A 16,198-nucleotide genomic window follows, 5' to 3' on the forward strand; every position below is an offset into this window, starting at 1 on the left:
GCGTCCGCCTGCCAATGCAGGGGAACCGGGTTCGCGCCCCGGTCTGGGAAGATCCCACATGCCGCGGAGCGGCTGGGCCCGTGAGCCATGGCCGCTGGGCCTGCGCGTCCGGAGCCTGTGCTCCGCAACGGGAGAGGCCACAGCAGTGAGAGGCCCGCGTACCGCAAAGAAAAAAAAAAAAAAAAAAAAAAGCAATGATTTAAGTCTGAGAACATTGTCTCCTTCATCTCAGAGCCTGCTGAGAATCAGTCCCAGTAATCAGCACTCGCACCCCCACTGCTGCTCGCCAAGGCTCAGCTCACTCGTAAGGACCCACCAGCCTTCCTCACACACCTACTCTACCAACTTCCTGCTTCCTACCACCTACCTCTGAGAACTCTGCTCTTCGTGGCTTTGCAATCTGGATGGATATCTTTGCCAAGATTCTATCGACTCTGATCCTGGGGATTCCCTGGGCCAGATTGTGGACAACTATTTATTGTGCATGGTTTTCAGGTGCTTTGTGTGAAAAACAGACACAGCCCTGACTTCAAAAAGCTCACAGTTCCTCCTGGAGTCAAGGTAAACACAGAAAACCAAGGAAACATGCAGAGAAACTCGAGAATAATTTCCTTATAGGCAATGGCAGGAAGTTGAATCCTCTTCAAACTTTTCTGCTTGCATCTCACTCTTGCTTCCTCTCCATTGTCTCCCACACAATTCCATCCTGGAATAGTTTGGACACAACACCCCATGGAGCCTCTTTATTTAGCTCCTCTCCAGAGAGACACAGAAGTGACCCCAACTCTCTCTGGAGGAGTGGGTAGGCAGAGCAACCTTGATAATAAAATCCAGTGAACAATTTACTGACCAGACTAACAGTGAGTGGTTTGCTGTGGATTCCGTTCAACACTTCATGCACAACTACTGTTGTGTTAGGTCTTCGAGGGAGGGGCGAGCGGTACAAAAATGAACAAGAAAAATCTTGCCTCAAAAGAGCGTATTCTTCATGTATATCTAATATTTGCTTTATAAAACTTCAATCATACAGAATCCTTTGGAATATAGTACTTTGAGGTATTAATGCTTTTCAGACTCTTTCACTGAGCTACCACTGAAGTCATAGCATCAATATCTTTGAAATCTTGTGTTTTTATCATCACATGAAATTTATACTCCACTTTATATCAGTACTGGTTTTACTATAAAATGATCTTCCTCCCCCTCAATCCCACACTCCACAAAGTCTAGTTATAACCGAAGCAGTAGGAGAACGGGACACTTATCCTGTCTTTTGGACCCCGGCACGTTATCTCACACCCAAGGAACACAAGTACCCTGTGAGAAAATCAGGGTAATAGCTCAATACCTACCTATTGATTCTCCCTCCTTCCCAACCCACCTCCTAGGTCTGACCTTGCCAGGGGGCTCCAGACTTTCTATTTTTCCTACCTTGGCCCTCCACTCCTACAAGCCAGGAGCCCCCTAGTTCTGGGACATCTCGCCCCTGGTTTACCTTCTTTTTGTGCCTCTCTTAGAGGAGGTTCCCTGTTCAGTTCTGGTCCTTGATTTTATGTTTGGGATTGTTTTTGGTTTTGGACACACAGCCATTTAGGCCCAAGGCAAATAGTGGCAAAAACGTCATTAATCATTCCATTACTTAATTCTTTCAAAAAATATTTATTGGCCACCTGCTCCTCAGACTGAGCTGTGCTAAGCACTGTGCATACAGTGATGAGTGATGAGCAAAATAGAAATGTTTTCTCTCCTGATGATGGTTACAAGTTATTTAGAGAAATGACATTAATCAAATAATCCTACCAGCATGTAACTTTGAACCGTGCCTGGAAGGGAGGAACTAGGGTGTTATGAGAACGTAGAGCAAAGTACGGACTTGCTCTGATCTGGGGGAGGTGGTCAGGGAAGGCTTCCAGGAGGAAGAGGTATTTCAGCAGAAATGTGGAGGATGACTAAGAGTTAACTAAATGAATGTTAACTAAGTGTGGGGGAGCATTCCAGGCAGAGGGAACAGCATGTGTAAGTGTCCCGTGGCTGGGGGAGGGGAGCACAGCCAACTTGAGGAACTGAAAGACCAGTGTGGCAGGAGCATAGACAGAGAAAGGAGAAGTGGGTCAGATGGGGGCCAGAAGTCTAAAATCTAAATTGATAACTTTAGCTGGAGATACACATAAGTGTACTAGGTACATAGGACATAACCAAGTATGCTTACTTAGTTCCAGAGTAAACGGAGGAGAAGGTACTTTAAGTGAAAACAAATTAACCAAGACGAGAAGTTCAGGAGAAGGTAAATTCACTACAATAAATATTCCAAAAAACCTCAGAAGACAAAGAGCAGGGACATGTTTGTTGAATGACGGAAGGAAGGATAAATGATGGATGAATAAAGATCTAGTACCATATTAGACATCTCCATTTGCAGCCATGCTCCCAGCAGAAGACTGACCTGGCTCTGCCTCTTCCAGGCCAAATCGCCCTCAGTGCTCTTCCCTCTGGATGCCACGGCCTTCCATACATGTGACTGTCACAGCATTGTCCCATTGTATCGCCGGGATGGTTGCCACTTGCCTCTACCGCTAGACTCTGAGCTCCTTGAAGGCAGGGACCTTGCCCTACTCATTTTTTTCATCCCTAGGGCCCAGCAGAGTGCCTGGCACACAATAGGTGCTCAGTAAGCGTTGGTTGAAGTAATGCACAGTGTCCTGCCCACATAAATTCTGCAAGGGAATGAGGATGACAGAAATGAGCAGTTGCCTTAGCTGCATATACCCTCAGGACTAACAGCAAACATTTCAGAAAAGTCAGCTGCCTTAGACATCCGTTTTGTGGTGAAATCTTAAACTTGCTCTTAGAGTGATCAAATCCAGGACGTTGTTTTTCTTGTGGGTTTTTCTGTGGGTATGTCCAGCTCATCAAGTCATCAGTAACTAAGCAGGAAAATCTACAAGGTGAATTGCCGGTCCTCTCCACTAGCCTATGATATCAATATTCTGAGTACGAGTAGCCTTTGTATTTCCAAGCTATGTGTGCACATCCATCGTTTCCTTTTGTCCATACAACACCTCTGTGACATATTTAACTAAAAGAGGTTAAATGATTCATCCAAAGATCCTATGGCAAATTGGTTCAGCCCAGAGTCTTTTCTCTTACATCCATTCTGCTGCCTTACTCCCTACCCCAGCGCTTTCCTTTACCCACCTTGAAAGGAGATGGCTCTCAGCAGCCACACTCTTGGAGATGCTCTGGATAGCTCGATGGGCCTTGTTCCTGCTGAGCCGGGCACTGGCAAGCTCCGGAGGGAAGCCGAAAGGCCGCAGAGATTCAGCGTACCAGAGAGGGGATAGAGTGGGATAAGCCAGATCCACTTTCTCTCGAACTCTCAGAGGCAACCTGATACAACATGCAGCTACAGAGCTGGCATCGTGACCCAGACGGGAGCAGCCAAGAGCAGCCGGGAGGCTGGGAGAACAGAACTGAAGACAGACAGCTGCCAGGAAGGGAGGGGGAGACATTTCCTCCTGAGCCCAAGGCCAGGGAGCCTGCAGGCTGGAGACAAGCTAGTGTTGTCAATGAGCCCCGGACACAGATGACAACTGACTTCTACAAGATGGGAGCCCGAGTCCTGCTCTAGAGCTACCCACCCAGGATAGGGCACTACCATGCCCTTCTTTCTGAGACTGAAACCAAATCAACTGTTACTCTTCCCAGCCCTTTGGAGACCAAGGCTACTGTAGGGTTAAATGGTCAGATTCAAAACTTAAAGAATCATGACATTTTTTTCCACATTAAAAAAATTTGCTAAATGGGAATTCCCTGGGGGTCCAGTGATTAGGACTTGGCGCTTTCACAGCGCTGATCCGGGTTCAACCCCAGATCGGGGAACTAAGATCCCGCAAGACCTGTGGAGCGGCAAAAAAAAAAAAAAAAAAAAAAAAAAAAAAAAAAAAAAGAAAAAACAAAAGAAAAAAAATTGCTAAATAATTGCTGAGTGCTGAGTTTTAGGCATTTACTTAGAGAGGAAAGGGCAGTCTCTATTCTCAAGATGTTTACAGTCTAGTAGGAAGGTAAGCTGACACAATAATTACAAATTACACATGAAAAAAGAATGTGGTTAAGTGTCCTAAAGAGAGGATTAGAATCTGCCTTAATGAAGGCAAACCACAGGGAGGCCATCAGGAGGCCACTGGTCTTGAATGGCACCTGAAATGAAGTCTAGAAGACAAATTCATGGCAAATGCCTGTGATTCTAGGCCACTGAGCAGTTTCCATGGATGCAACCTTCTTTTCTTATCTAGAAGGATAATAATAATCAGGTACTTATTAGAGTCAGGCATTGAGCTGAATGCTTTGCATACACCACCTCGGGTCATCATTAGAATCACCCCCAGGTGGACACTCTTATTCTCCTGTTTTACAGCTGAGGAAATTGAAGCCTTAAGCATAAGTTAAATAACTCATCCAAAGTCAATCAGCTGGGGAAAGAGTTGGAGCTGGGATAGAAACCCAGTATGCATTTTAAAATTTAAACAGTATAGAAATGTAAACAACTACTGTGTTCCAAAAGTGAAAACCTCCCTACGAGTCTGGGGAAGTGCTCAATGGTCCTGTGGAGTGGTTCAGATTGCAGTTGGCATCTCTCTCTGGTGCCAGGCTCCTAGACTCTAAATCTCCCCAGGAGGGGCCAAGACCAGCACCTGCAGGCAGGAGAAGGCGAGATGAGGAGAGAAGATCAAGACCACCCATCTCAGAATTCTGGAGAATCGGGTGAAAGTTCCCAGGGACAAACCTATCTGAGATGGTCTCTAAATCAAATATCTTGGCCTTACTCTCTGTCCTAAGCCCCTCTGGACTCCGGGAAGTGTCCTTGCACTCAGAGGTGTGACTAGTCTGCATCCGCTTGCCCGTGGTGCTTGAGCTTCCCTTCAGTGTCTTGATGAATCATAAGCTGTTAGTTCTGACAGAGACATTAGAGATTATCTAGCCCAATCCCTTCCATTTTTATATTACACATTGACAGTAATTCATGGCAGAGCCACTAGGCTGTTTTGTCTTCGTTCCAGTAAAAGGTCAGCTTACCACTAAACACTGATGTAAGCTATTTCCCTTGATTGCAAAACCCAGAAAAGAATCTCATAACTGTTGTGCGCATCCATTGAGAACCTCTGCAAAACCCCATCTTTAATATTTTGCTCCACCTGCAGTACCCCTTTTTTTGTGGTAGAGGCCTGTGAGTGGGTAGGGGAGAGCAGAGCAATGCACTTCTCTAACGCTGAGAACAGAAGCCCTTCTGCTTCCTCACCTGGCATCTTCCAACTCCCAGCATCTCTGCCATGTTCAAGGCCAGCAGTCATCCATTTTGTCTGCCAGGCTCCTTATCAGCTTAACCCACCGGCAGGCAGAGCTAAGCTCATCCTTTCACTGCTGGCTGCTTATCTGGGACACACGACGTGTGGAGAACAGCCTGCCAGGCAGAGAGGAGCCACGACTTTTCCTCTCAGAGCCCCAGCAGATGAGGGGAGCAGCGCTGATATGGGCTAGGTCTGCCCCAGGGTCTTATGCCTTTCCTCTATTTGGGACAGTAAACATCTGCACTCTCTGGCGTCACGGGGCAAGGAGCCGAGAACAGGCATGGAATGCCTGCAGCAAGTGGGAGACACCACTGCTCCTCTTCCACCCCAGTCACTAAGGACTAGCCATGTGCGCTCACCACTTTGCCACCTTCTCCAAGGACCCTCAAGCCACCTCTGCAGCCCATCTCCTGGGCCCCATCCACCACCCTCCCCTCCACTTCTTTTTAGAAACCAAATCCCTGGTTTGGAGAGCATGGTAGGTTCCCATAGCGATGGGCCTTTTAGCTGTTTCCATGGCAACCAACACCCAGACCATTTAGCTGCTAGTCAACTGACAGCTGTAATTGAATAGGATTCAGTTTAGAATCTGAGGGATAGGCCAGGGGATTCTCTTCATAGAAGGAAACACAACAACCCCAAATGACTCAACTCTTCTAATGACTTTTTTAGGCCACATCTGTGGAGATCCTGTGCCACTTTCTACCGCAGGTCACACAAGACTACAACACACACACACACCCTCACCCTCCTCAGCTGAGTATCTCAGGCCTTTAAATCTCCCAGCTTCTATTTCCTGATCTGTCTCTTTCCCAAGGGCCCCTGGGAAAAAACTTGTTCAAGGTAACTATCACCTTGGCGACATTTTTCACACATAACCCTTTCCTCTGTGTCAATGCTCTCCCTATGTACCATGACCCTGTCCTCACAACAACCCAGTCATTTAAGCAATATTTGCTTTTCGGATTGTCTGATGTAAATGGCTAATCCCAGATCACCTTCCCTTAGCCTGGACCCCACCTATGTCAAGCCACTTTCCTATGTCCGTGGGTGTTCTTAGAGAACAGACTGTTTTATCAACCTTCGCAAAGCATAATTAAGATCAGTCTGTTGCTTTTAAAAAGTCAACTAAAATTTCAAACCAAACATAGGGGATTAGAAATTACTCCACGCTCATAGCTTTTCATTAGCCTGCAGATTTGACTAAATGCCAGCCCTCCCATCTAACGCTCTCCCATACTGGGGATACTGGGTATTGGATTCCCTTTATTTTGTAAACAGGGGTCTGCATCATGTTTTTTTTAACCACTGGAGTCTGGGGTTTCTCTACTCTGGAACTCACGCAAGAGAGGAGCTGTCGAAGCCTCCGTGGCTTGCTCAGTGGACTAGAAAAGCGTGAGAGCGTCACAGGAAAGAGCATGACCTTTTCGAGGGGGCTGCCCGCAAACCCTCTGTACAGAAGACAGACCTTTCAAACTAATCCCCCCATGAGAGCCCTACCCGGCTCACTGCTGCAGGCCCCATGTAGCCTCACAATGGCTGCTAAACGGTTCTGAGCTGTTGCATATGACCCTTCTGCTCTAACGGAAGGGTATACACTAGTGGGACTGCTTTTTTTCTCCTCCTTCAACGTATGAGGGCAGACGTACAAAATGCAGGGCAGGCAGTTGTTAGCCTCAAAGGAGCTCAATGACATGAGAGTCTTCTGGGATCAGGGAGAGAGCAGACGCACATGAGAACTGAAGTTTTCCAGGCACATGAGAAAGTTCCTGTGCATAGAGGATTGCCTCATTTTTGAAGTGACGTATCATCACACATCAGATTGAACCTTCTGATTTTCCTGCTATACCTAGATGAGGGACAATGTCTGTCTCTTGGAATGCAGCTAACATTTACTGATTATGTACTATGTGCCAGGGGTCATTCTAAATGCTTTACATGCATCGCTTCATTTAATCCTCACAGCTCTACTGTTATTATCTCTAGTTAACAGATAAGGAAACTGACACACAAAAAAGTTAAGGGATTTAAAGATCTTACTGGTTATCCTACTGATTGGTGAAATCAGGATCCAACTACCGGAAGTCTGAAGCCAGAAACCATAGCAGTTAACCACCTTTGGAATCCATATAAGTTTGATATATCCAGGGTTCAGCATGAGGAGACAGAGTGGGCTGTCCCTCTAGACACAATGTGATAGGATACACAAAACATCTTAGCTAGAGTACAGTGGTTGAACGGCTCCAGGAATTAACTAGGAAATCCTGGCCGTTGATAACATTATTCCCAATCTATTGCTGTCCCCTGGTGGTTTTCCTGGGAAACTCACAAGCCAAAGAAATGCAAGAAATCTAGTGAAATCAGTAGGATGAAAAGAACTGGACCAAATGACTTATTTGCTGCATAAGCAACCCAGCCTAAAAGAGATGACCTTCCACATTACCCAACTCCTTTGTGAATAGGGCTGTAATCTCTGTGACAGCTAAAACCTGACTGATAGTACATTGATTCAAAACAGCAAAATATATGCCCCATGATTATACTTGTACTTCAAGAGCAGGACACTCCAAGATTTAAATAATCTAGCCATTACTTCCTGCAACTTCACATTTCATCTTCAAGCTTCTAGGCTTTCTTCAAGGCAGGAGGTTCCCAAAGATTGCTGTGCTTATGCCAACTTGTAACTTCCTACTCCCCGCCTGAACCCCAAATTCAATTCCCCTGACCTTGCAGATGTTGTTATTCAACTAGGTGATGTTTGCTTTCACTGTTTCTTTCAAGCACACTTGGTGGTATAAGACTGTGCAAAGTGAAGCAGACAAGGGTCATTTTGTGTAAGATAGAGAGGAGAGGCCTAACTGTGTGAAAGGGAGAAGTGGCAGTTTCTGAAAGTCAGGTCTTTACAGTACTGCACTCTGGGACCATGGGACCAGGTGTCCACCTACCATGGATCTGGGGGAACATACTCTGTGAAAGAAGCAGGTGTCCACAGCCCAAATGCAGAAGAAAAGATTGACGAGTTTTTATTTATTCAAAGGGACATTTCCAGGTGCATAAAGAAGCCACAAGTTAGTGTTTAAAAAAAAAAAATCAAACATCTGCTAATCAAGTGATGCATTTAATGAAAACCACCTAAGATAGTAAAGGAGACATGAGCTAACTGCAGAGAATTTCTGTCGTAGAATACCTCCCCTCCACTACCACGCTGGACACCACTGCAGAGCAAGTCATGGCCGGTGAAGCAACGGAGCTGGAGGTGAGGAAGCTCATTGGCCAGATGCACTGAACTCAACGAGGCACGTGGAGATGAGGAACTTGCAGATGTAATATCCCACCTAGATGGATGTGGTTTGGAACCCGTGCTTTGCTGCAAGGGCTGGTCACCCTAGGGCAAGTTATCCAATATTCCCCAAGCAGCCTCATTTGGATCATGTCTGGTTAGACCCTCCTTATTCCAAAAGCAAAAACCAAACCAAACCAAACCAACAAACAAAAAACTCCCCCTGAAGACAATTAAATCAATCCCTATAGTCTCACTTTCTCTTCCTTCCTTCAACCCTTTTACAAAGGATAATACAGGGGCGACAGTTCTGAGCTCTCAAGAAATAGGGTCTTAGATGCTTTCGGAGGTTGACAGGCTAGAACGGCAGTCTAGAAATTCCTTTCATCTTATGGCACCGATTTAGTTTAGACTTGATCTCTCCTCCTCTCCCTCCACCCGTGCTCTCTCACCCCCAGACGGACATATTGGCATCAAATAGCTCTAGCTTTCAATCTGTACTGGGATTTGCCAGCAGAAGAGACGCTGGTCGTTGTCATCCTTAAGTTCCCACTCCACCACCAGTTTTATCTGGAGAAAGAGAAAAAGAATTGGGAAAAATGAAACGAGAACCTCACCTCAATCCAGAATGGGTTTAACTATGAATCCTAAATGTAAATTGTAACAAACTGCCTAATTCCTCATCCTTTTCTTCTTCAGTCATGCCATGATGAAGGCTGCTTGGGATGTGGGCACAGCCTCTGTCCTTAAGCTTAGAAGGGCAAACCAAGTTACACCTAGGATTTGGTGTTAGCAGTGCCACATCCTAGTCTAGTTAGCTTCTCAAATACAATTTCTAAAGCATTTTTTTCCCTCTGAGATCAATGGTACATAAATGAAGCCAGGACTTCCCTGGTGGGGCAGTGGTTAAGAATCCGCCTGCCAGGGCTTCCCTGGTGGCGCAGTGGTTGAGAGTCCGCCTGCGGATGCAGGGGACGCAGGTTTGAGCCCTGGTCCGGGAAGTTCCCACATGCCGTGGAGCGGCTGGGCCCAGGCGTCACAACTACTGAGTCCATGTGCCACAGCTGCTGAGGCCCGCGCGCCTAGAGCCTGTGCTCCGCAACGGGAGAGGCCACTGCAGTGAGAAGCTGCACACCTTAACGAAGAGCAGCCCCCGCTCGCCACAACTGGAGAGGGCCCACACACACAGCAGCAAAAAAAAACCCAACGCAGCCAAAAATTAAATAAATCAAAAAAAAAAAAAAAAAGAAAAAGAAATACAGCTCTTTTTCTTCATAGAAAAAAAGTAATCCCTTTACTTCCTCCATTCTTATCAAGATTCATATTGTTAACACAGGCTCATTCCAGCAAGCTCTATCTCACAAGTGTTTGGCAGAAAAAGAAGTAGGTACAGCAGGGCGAGTCAGAGGTGAAGGTTGGGGGTGGCGGTGGTGGCGGAGGAGAGAAAGCAGAGGAAAAAGCCACCGCTCTGCTACGGACATAATAAATTACTGCTTTCTTGTTAAGAGATTAATGGAGAAACCAGGTTTTTCTGATGACAATGCTCTGACTACTTGAAATCTTGAACTATTTGGTACCTAGCTAAAATCTTGTAACATTGCACAGGTTTTGGAATCACGAGACCTGGGTCTCAATCTAGGCTGTAATTCTTGGCAGAATGGACTCTGTTCATATTGCACAGCATTGGAGGCTAACATCTCTTCATCTGTAAAATGGGGATAGTATCACCTCTACATAGGTGGTCACAAGAATCCAGTGAAATACTGTATATAAAAAAGGCATCGTTAGGCCCAGGCTGACCATTAAGCAAGAGACAAAGAACAAAGGGACACAGTGAAAACTCTCCGCCCCAGCTCAAGATTCCTACACTCCTTTCTCCCAGGTGTCCAACTCTTCCTCATAGAGATGAAGGATTCCTATTCTAATCTTTTCTTCCTGCCCCCTCTCCTCAGATTTCCGATCTAGTCACAGGACCTTCGGTGTCCTCAACTACAATGTCACTTACAGAAGGGTATTCACTCTTCACGGGTAGTTTATTCAGGTAGCTATAGGTCTTGTCTTTTTCAATGGGGCAGCTGATTCCACTCTTACAACCATCAGGCTCAGGAATAGGAAAGGGAATTGCAACGCCCATCACAATGCCATGCACCACGGCTTTGCTACTTTGAGACTGAGTGCCTAAGAGAAAAAAAAAAGAGAATAAGATGGTGAAGGAAACAGCCTATTTCCAAACTCTAAATTAAAAATTCAGACATATTCTCAAGCAATGGCATTGCTGTGATAGCAAACCAAATTCTGTACCTCTTAATTCCTAGGGTCTATTTCTCTTTGGAGTTACACTTAGTACCTCCACGAATGCTATACAGCAAGCATTCACTCTGAAACTTGAAAAATTACTGAATTATACAAAAAAAAAAAAAGCAGTCAGTGGGAGCTGTTTACTTTGCTGTTGACCCCACCTTGCTCTTCACTGCCTTCATAGTTTCTCAGGAGAATCAGAGCTACCTGGATGGATAAATAACTTTATCGAACAAGCTAACTGATTTTTGGTGGTAAACTTTCAGTTTACTATTTACATCAGATTCTGTCAAAGTGTATTGTGTATCTTAAAGGGTTTGGGGAGACTGGTCTCTGAACTCTCAAATACCCTGTCCAAAGGATTCCGATAGAAATTAAGAATAAAATGGAAGACAACATGGAAAGAGGGAACAGGAGTCTCCATAGAAATGCCACGGGCTGTAACAGCAGTGAAAGCAGTAACCCTCTAGAAACTGGGTAAAAGAAAGAGGAACGTTTCTCGCTAACCTCTACCCTCCATATTGCAAGTCAGGCAGGAGGAATAAATATACTAAAATTAGGGCAACTGAGTTATGCACTATTAGGTTCTTCTGGAGATCCAGAGCATTGGCTCTGTTTCTTTCTTTCTGTCTGGGTTGGGAATTACTTTTGCCTAGAAGGTACTTTTTTTGGTTTGGAACAATAGAGGGGACAGGGTATTGTCCAGGAGAGAGAACAACTCTAGGACTTAGAGCTGTCTTTAGGCTTACAAACAAGAGATGATAGAAATCTCAAAGTTCCTAATTAGTCTGTCTAGTCTAGTTCCATAGGATAGAAAATGAGGGAAAGATTCAAGGTAGATGCTCCTTCTAGAAACAGAGATTTTCACATTGTCTAGATTCCTGGGAATCTGAAGGAAATGAATGTGGTACCAGAAAGAAACAAGTTCCAATAACGTGTCTTCAAGTTGAAGAAGAAAGCTTCTAGATTGTTTCTTGGGTCACCAGTGAGTTCCCCAAACCTTACAGACGCTAAATATTAATTGTTCCTATATTTTCAGGCAGAATATAGACTTAACAGCCGGAAGATATATTGCTTGAAATAACACTTTGGAGGCGTTCCAGAGTCTACAGGGTTGGGGTCTGTACGAACACTCTGCAGTCAGTAGCTAAACAGAGTTGACACTCCCATGAAATCCACTGTGCAATATGGACCAAAATAGGGCACGGAGAAGCCAAGCTGTCTTCTTTGACCTGTGAAAACATGGAAATCCCCCTGTTTGCTCGAAGGGAGTCTGGCAGCTATGGATTCTGAGAAACAGGCATATGGGAACCCAGTATGAGAAGGGAGCATAGTGTAAGAGCATAGTGAATTCAGGCTTTGCCCATCGAGAGGGAGGCCACAGAATTCCTGACCGCAATTCCCCTCCCTCATATTCCCACACTTATTCCAATACTTGAGACTGATGTTACGCTTTAAGATGAATTTGAAGGTAAGAGCCACTTTTTTTTTTTTTTTTGTGGTATGCGGGCCTCCCTCGAGCCACTTTTACTCACTACTGGTGAACGTGACATTGACACTGTAAGACTGTCCTTTGTGCAGCTGGCAGGGTTGGGTGGAGCATGGGTTCACATTCACTTCCTTTATAACTCCGACCCCAGAACCTGCAAAAGAAGAAAAATTTATTGAAATGGGTGGGAAAACAAACAACCTAGGCTGCCTCTTACCTAACGGGAAGGTGCTCTGCCTTCCCAACAGGGGTGAGTTCTTTCTCTGACCATCCGTGGTCCCCGGGAAACTGTTCACATTTCACAGGTGAAAGGGAATTAAAGAAATTATTGAGTAAACCTAGTCAGCTCCCCTGCTCTGTATCCTGGGAGGGCTATTCCAGGGAAGATCATCCCCACCCTTCCTTCCCTCCTGACACAGGATGTTAAAGCAGCACACACGGCATAAGCGACGGCTCAGGTTGCACGGCTACTGTCTCCATGTGGAATCTTGAGACTGGCTGCTCCCTAACTGCCCTTCCCTACCATCTTTCAATCCTGTCCTGGGAGCTCTCCAAATCAGTGGTCTCTGAGCTTTGTATACTCCTACCGACGAGAACAATTTTAAGCATGCATCTGTTGTGCACTCTACTCTGGAACCTGTATTCTTCAGAATAAGTGTCTTTGAGGCAGGGGGTGTGTCCTTTTTTTTTTTTTTTCAGTCTAAACAAGGACAAAAATACCTTGACCAAAAAAGGTTAAGTACGAATCTTTAAGAATCTCCTTACTTCATCCAGGCCCCTGAAACCAGACAGCTGAATGGGAGAGAATGCAAGTAAACAACAGGGATAAGCTTAAGCTCTGCCACTCATATACCACTGCTGACAGCTAGACTCTGGGATCCGACATTTACCTGGCTTTGAAATCTCACTGGCTCCATTACTTACTATGGAACCTTAAGGCAAGATACTTAGCCTCTCTGGGGGCTAATAATGGTACCTACCTCATAGGGTAGGTGAGCTAATACACATATAGCTCTGAAATAAGTGCTTGGACTATTGTAATGCTATATAGGTATTCGCTATTACTATCATACTGGGATTTAGTCCATGAATTCAATCTAGAGTAGCTGCTCCTGGGTGGGTTAGCAAGTTTCCCTTTCATACAAAGGGTGAGCCTCTCACCTCAAATTTACTTGGTGGGTAGAAAGTATGGATCTAGACAATAGAATGGACTCTGTCTCAAAAGTAGAACGCATGAAGACAGAAAGGAAATGGCAGGTTGAGAGCACATTATCTGCCTGCTCTTGGGTGGCAGAGTTGCATCGTATTGACTAACACTGCTTCAGCTAGGCCTACAAATCATACTTAGCAGTTCCCTATCACCAACTTGCTTCTCCATCATGGCAAAGTTCTCAAACAATAAATACAAGATTCTCTTCTTTAAGCACGCTCCTCCACTCTGTCCTATCGTCTATGGCCAGGAAAAAATATATCCGGAATTTTAGTCAACAACTTATTGAAAATCAGTGCTTATGCTGAAGCTTTCAGCTTCTAGTTTCTTTCAAGGCTGGGTCCCATGATCTAGTAGGAACTGAGTAGAGGGCAGTACTTGTAGCTCCTTCATCCAGTTTTATTTTTGCTGACAAGACGTTCCTGGATTTCCAGTGTCAACAGAGCAAACTTCTCAGTTCTAACCTGCAAAAATTGCAAAACTAGTTCGCTTGGCCCCATTTCTCACTTGAGGAAATACCACTTCAGGGAAAGGGGGCGTAGAGTGGGACTCAAAAAACCTTTTGATGTGGGCACTGAAGTTTTTACACTGTATTTCCCAATTCAAAAGTAAATTGAAAGTCTGTAACTGAAACTCTCCTTCCCCTAAGAGGTTTTTGCCATAGGTCTAACACCTGCTTTTTTCACATGAGCAGAACAATGTCAGGATTTAGTTTCCTTAGTTGTTTTTCTTTTTTTAATTTTTAATTTTTTTGGCCGCGCCGCGTGGCTTGCAGGATCTTAGTTTCCTGACCAGGGATCAAACCCCTGCCCCCTGCAGTGTAAGCGTGGAGCCCTAACCACTGAACCGACAGGCGAGTCCCCCCCACCTTTTTTTTAGTGTTAATGTTACTGTTGAAACCCAAAGTGACTCACAAACACCCACTAGTTTCCTACTGCTTACTAGGAACCTGGTTCCTTACTGCTGTAAGAACTTGGGCAAGTACCTTAATGTGCCTGTTTCCTCATCTGTAAAATAGATTGTGAGAGGTGAGTGACAATAAAGTTAACAGTGTCTTCATCCAAATGTTGGCCACTAAGTTTAATGGAGGGAAAGGCAGTAATTTGAGATGATAATAGGATCTTTCAAATGCCAGTCTCCTAGTTCAGTGCAACAGCATTTGTTACGTATAAATAGGCCAGCTATTCCTTAATCATTCCTGTCTCCTAGCCCCCAACTTTGCTTTTGCCTCAACATGAATTTTGGAGATATAGTGGAAAGAGTATTTCTTCCCTCATTTACTTTTCCAACAAATATTTATTAAGCAGTTACTATTACCTGGGCACTGGATATGAAGGAGCAAATTTATTCTGGTTGCCATTCTGCTGTGTGACTGGGTAAGTAACCTAACATCTCTGGAATTCAGTGACTGACTATAGGATCTCCAAGTTTCCTTCCAGCTCATAAATTTTATAAAATCAGTTTCATGCCTCTTTCATTTATTATTACACCTCTCCACTTCAGAAAAGTTCTGCTCAAACAATTTGATAGGCTTGACTGAAGGAACTCACAATTTCTACCCCCTGTTGCGTTTCTCAACAAAGATTCCAACCACAGCTGAATGAGAGGGTTATGCATCACAAGTTGTGACCAGAAACATGAGTTTTATAAATAGGAGGGGAAAACTGGTAAGAATCACAAAATTCCATAGCCCAAAGGACGCCCTAACGGAATAACTCATGAAAAGGAGAACTGACTTTCCACTTGTCAGCAAAACGGAAATTCAAAAAAGCAAAAGGAGTGGGGAGGCAGAGGACATCCAAGACACAAGGCATAAATAAAAAGCAGTTTTGCGCCGCACCCCTTACGCCCAACGCTGCACATGGATCTTCGGTTGTTTGCCCTACAATCTTTAGGAAACTTCAGAAAAAGGCCCACCTCCAGGAATGTGCTGGGATCCCAAACACGCGTTCCAAGGAAGGAGAAAAGTTGTGAGTGGTCTGGTTTCATCCAGGCCAGCACCCTGTCCCCTACCCCAACCCACTCCAGCCCACTCCACGAGGGGTCCGAGGCTGAGCCTGGCGGCCCGGAGGACCCACCCAACCTAGCTCGGCGATCTTAGCACCGGGTTCTGTCGGGGTCTCCCGCAGAGGGTGCGGGAACCTCAGGCTGGCCCCGGGGCTCACCGCAGTCCTTGAAATGCACCGGCTCGGCCAGGGCGGAGGCGCTGAGTGCCAGGAACAGGAACGCGGCGCCCAAGAAACGCATCGCAGCTAAGACTGCAAGCTCAAGGAAAGAAGAACCAGATTCCGCGGTCACAAGATAAACCTTCAGGGGCGGGCCGGGGGAGGAGCCCAGTCAGGCGACCGGTCACCATCAACCAGGTCCGAGGCCTGCCCGCGCCCCGCCCCCGGCTCCAGGGAGCCAGACACAGGGTCCCAGACATTCGCAAACCCCGCCCATCCGGTCCGCTCTGCTGCCAGGCCAGCTGGCTTCCACCTCCCTCCGGCCCGGCTCCTCTCTCCAATGCTCCGTCTGGGCTTTGTGGGTGCGTCCCACAAATGCTTCCGCAATGGGAGCATTTCTAGCCAATCAAA

At 45.7% G+C, this 16,198-nt stretch overlaps 1 protein-coding gene across 1 annotated transcript; it reads right to left on the minus strand.

The window, feature by feature from the left end:
- Nucleotides 1-8,343: 8,343 nt before the first annotated feature.
- NPC2 (NPC intracellular cholesterol transporter 2) lies at nt 8,344-15,926 on the minus strand. The gene is made up of 4 exons (XM_007117096.4): nt 15,788-15,926; nt 12,459-12,566; nt 10,631-10,803; nt 8,344-9,195 (listed from the first exon to the last, which is right to left on the minus strand). The coding sequence occupies exons 1-4, from the start codon at nt 15,867-15,869 to the stop codon at nt 9,109-9,111; spliced, it is 450 nt and encodes a 149-aa protein (XP_007117158.1). The 5' UTR covers nt 15,870-15,926; the 3' UTR covers nt 8,344-9,108.
- Between the last annotated feature and the right edge of the window lie 272 nt (nt 15,927-16,198).

The sequence above is a fragment of the Physeter macrocephalus genome, chromosome 11, assembly GCF_002837175.3.
Source record: "Physeter macrocephalus isolate SW-GA chromosome 11, ASM283717v5, whole genome shotgun sequence".
Lineage (NCBI taxonomy): Eukaryota > Metazoa > Chordata > Mammalia > Artiodactyla > Physeteridae > Physeter > Physeter macrocephalus.